The 3907-nt window shown below is 36.4% G+C and overlaps 1 protein-coding gene across 1 annotated transcript in view; it reads right to left on the minus strand.

Annotated features, from left to right (window-relative positions):
- The window catches only part of Lyst (lysosomal trafficking regulator), a 289805-nt gene that overhangs the window by 118733 nt on the left and 167165 nt on the right, over nt 1-3907 (minus strand). The window contains exons 27-28 of the mRNA XM_023700860.1: nt 2577-2743; nt 1208-1357 (exon numbers count right to left, since the gene is read on the minus strand). Of these exons, the coding sequence (XP_023556628.1) occupies nt 1208-1357; nt 2577-2743 (317 nt within the window). The remainder of the gene's footprint in view (nt 1-1207; nt 1358-2576; nt 2744-3907) is intronic.

The raw sequence follows: 3907 nt of genomic DNA on the forward strand, positions 1-3907 counted from the left end.
AAAAAAAATTTCAGGGTTTTTGTTTTGTTTTGTTTTTTTAGACAGTGTCTCGCTGTGTATTCAGGCTAATCTTAAGTGACTAGGTAGCTCAGCCTAGACTCAAACTCATGGCAATCCCTAGCCTACCAACTGCTGGGATTACAGGTATGTATCACTGTACCCAGCAAAATTTCCCACAAGTAGAAAATTTGACCTTGAAATCCTTTAACTCTACAAAGGCAATCAAACATCAAACAATACATCAAAGTACTCTGTTCAGAGATACATGCATGCATGTATGTGTGTGTATACACACATACCCACACTTATGTATGTTCACTATGCACAGTTATATACACATACGTACATATGTACATGATCCTATGTGATGTTTATATCATCTTGCTGGATTGTGTTTTTATTTATATAGAATAGCAAATTCCTTTGGAAAACATAAGGAGGTCTAACAGTATTAATACTTCTTATTTAGTAGTGGTGGAAATGAACCAGGGTTTACCTTACTTCATACTCTTCCTCAAGTGCCACATTCTAGCTAAATGATTTTCTTTCAACCCTCTGAACAAACTTAGCTCTTTTCCTGCCATGGATCATAACAAACCATTCATTTATCTGTGACGGTCATACTCTGACTCTACCTTGCTAACTCCATTCTCATCCTGTACTGCCATACAGTACTACCATGATTTCCACAGAGGCCTCCTTCACTCCTACTTTAAATCTGGTTGCCCCTGGTATACTCTATCTCTACCCTCTGAATTTACCTACTATTTGATGATCTCTACAAGGCAAAATCTGTGTCTCCAACATTTAGCACAGGGCTTGGTTCATGGGAGGTGCTCAAGAAATAAATAAGTGAGAACACCACCGTAAAGAAAGTAGAATAACTTCTTTTGGGGAGAAAATTTCTCACATTTTATAGCTTAACTTTAAGAAATATTTTTTTTAAATATTTATTTATTTTTATTTATTACATTTATTTATTGTGTGTGTGTGTGGCCAGCTCAGCCCACCAGGGGGCGGGTCTGGCTGGCACGTGGTGCTGGGGATCGAACCGCGGTCCCTGTGCTTTGCCAAGCTTGTTTCAAGTAGGTGCTTTAGACCACTGAGCCATCTCTCCAGCCCTTTAAGAAATATTTTTAAAATGTGAATGGCATCAGAATATAGGGAAGTCAATTTATAAATTATTGAAACTTATTTTAATACTCACCAGCAATGCTTTTCCGTTTTTGAAATTCTGCATGGTGGGGAGCAAATGACTGTATTGCATCTTCAGGGTTTTCAGAATCATGATTTGCTGTGCTCCTTATAAATTCTAGTGCAGCATGGAGAACTCTAAGCTGTAGGGCAAGAGCCATACCTACAAAGAGAAGAAAATAGGATGTTTCCAAACTATGAGATTGTTAATTTTATAACTGATCTTATTTTTATATCATCCAATGTCTAAATTGTTAATTATTAGGTACTAATTTAAAATTTTTGATCAACATAGGTTTTCAATGTTAGTCAGAATGTTTTTCTTTAACGGTGCTTAAAAACAACTCATTTTTGGTAGTCCTAGGGACAAGTACTTTACCAGTAAGTCTCATCCCCAGCCTAAGCAATTTTAAGGTGTTTTAAAATAGTCATGACAGGGCCAGCCAAATAGCTCAGCTAATTAAAGTGCCCGCTTAGGCAGAAACAGGGTCCAGAAGTTTGATTCTTGGGCCTGCTGTGCCAGCCCTGCCCCCAGGGCACGCTGAGATGGCGATTGAGACTGGACATGGTAGCATGCACCTATAATCCCAGCACTTGGGAGGCTGTAAACAGAAAGATCATTATGAGTCTGAAATACACAGTGAGACCCTGTACACCCTGTCTTAAATTAAAAAAATAAATTAATACATTAATTAAATTAAATAGTCACAATAAAAGGTAAAGGAAAATACTCAAAGTTGAAAACTGACTTAACTGTACATAAATATTTGTATGTAAGTCAAAAGTTTAACCAGAAGTCCTCTTATTTTTCCATTTCATGTTTAGTTTAATATATGCCATTAAAGAAAAAAGGGGTTTTATTATTCAACAAAGCCTTTTAATAACACTTGATAAGGAAAATCAGTAACTTCTTCTGATGGTATGTTGCCAGTTTCTAGTCAAGGTATCACTTTTTCTATTTTGGCCACTCCAAAAGGCTGTTTTGCTTTGTGTTTTTTTTTTTTTTAATGTATATATTTAGTACAGGTCTCACTACACAGATTGGACTTGTAGTGATCCTCTTGTTTTTAGTCTCCCAAGCACTGGGACTACAGACTTGGGCCACCATGCCCAGTCTCATTTGCAGTCTCAACAGGCCCTGGGGGAGAGGGCCAGCATGTCATGCCTGGTATCAAACCCCAGTCCCTGCATCTGCCTAAGCAGGTGCTTTAGTCAGCTGAGCTATCTGGCCAGCCCTGAAAAGGCTGTTTTTTTTAAAAAGCCAATCAGTATCATCACAAAATTCAAGTTAAAACTTCAGTAAAAAAATTAAGACATTAGGCCCCAGTACAATGTCTGCTACTATACAACTTCCCCCCAAAATCCATAAAATTAAATCTTACTTTGTGTCTTCTTGTTTTTACTATTTTGAAGATATCCAAGGAGTACAATAAGATCTTCAATAACTCTAAAATATTGTGAACCCGAGGAACTGCAAGCATGAATTGTAACTGCTATGAAAAGTTGCTGTATATCACATGCAAGTAATTTGTACTCATTCAAAGGAATGCTAAAGATAACCAAAAAGCAAAAACAAAAAAAAAAATAGGATATTTATAAGAACAAGAACCAATAATTTAAGACAAAGAGAACTGGTTTAAATTCTTACTGTATCAGCATGTATTCATTCAATATTTATTCATGCTCACTCTACACAGGTAATACACACTATAAACTAAGAATAGAAATAAGATGAAACTTTTTAATTACTGTCAAAATAGTCCTGCAGAGGACCAGGCAAGTACAGAGATTGTTATGACAATAAATGGTGTTAAATTTAATAAAAGACATTAACCCAAGAGAGGGGGAACACATAAGCAGGTTCTTGGCTTATATTAAGGATGAACAGCATAAGAGTGTGAGCAAAAATATTCTGGAAGGCGCTCCAGAAAAGGTGAATGTAACTAAATTAACATCTCTGAATACCATTTGTATAAATTATAATTTTTAAGCATTAAAAGAAACTGTAATAGGTTTAAATATATATTAATCACCTCTACACAATAACTATAAATCAGTTATTTCTGCCTCCCATTTTTAACCTTGATAATCTACCTCAATGAGTGCTATTAGGCCATGCACTTCTCTCTATTTATTTTTTCAAGTCAAGCAAAGGGGGCCAGGGAGATGGTTCAGTGGAATAAGTGCTTCCTGGCAAGCACAAGGGCCTGAGTTCAATCCCCAGTTCCGAAAAAAAAAACAAAAAAACAAAAACAAATACAAAAAAAACATTCAAGTCAAGCAAAGGTTAAACATGGCAACCATTGATAGAGTACCATTCAGGGCTATCTGTAAGCATAACTTACTTTTTACAAAGTAAACAAAATCTACTTTTAAAATAAGCTGCCTTCTTAGGTTTTGCCATTTTCATGTACTATACTGCAATTAAGACTAAGTGTTTTGAGAAAACATAGTATTTTATTTTATTTTGTATTTTAGGGAAGGGTCTACAGGGTGTTCAGGGTCTCACTGCATAGATCGGACTCATAGTGATCTGCCTGTTTGCAGCTTCCCAAGAGCTGGGATTACAGGCACATGCCACCATGCCCAGTCTCTAACTACTTCTTTTTTATTTTTTGGTGGTACTGGAGATTGAGCTCAGGGACCTTGTACTTGCCAGGCAAGGGCTTATTCTACTGAGCTATCTCCCTGGCCCTAAATTAAAACCGTTTTT

This window comes from Octodon degus, unplaced genomic scaffold (genome assembly GCF_000260255.1).
Source record: "Octodon degus isolate 3935 unplaced genomic scaffold, OctDeg1.0 scaffold00127, whole genome shotgun sequence".
Lineage (NCBI taxonomy): Eukaryota > Metazoa > Chordata > Mammalia > Rodentia > Octodontidae > Octodon > Octodon degus.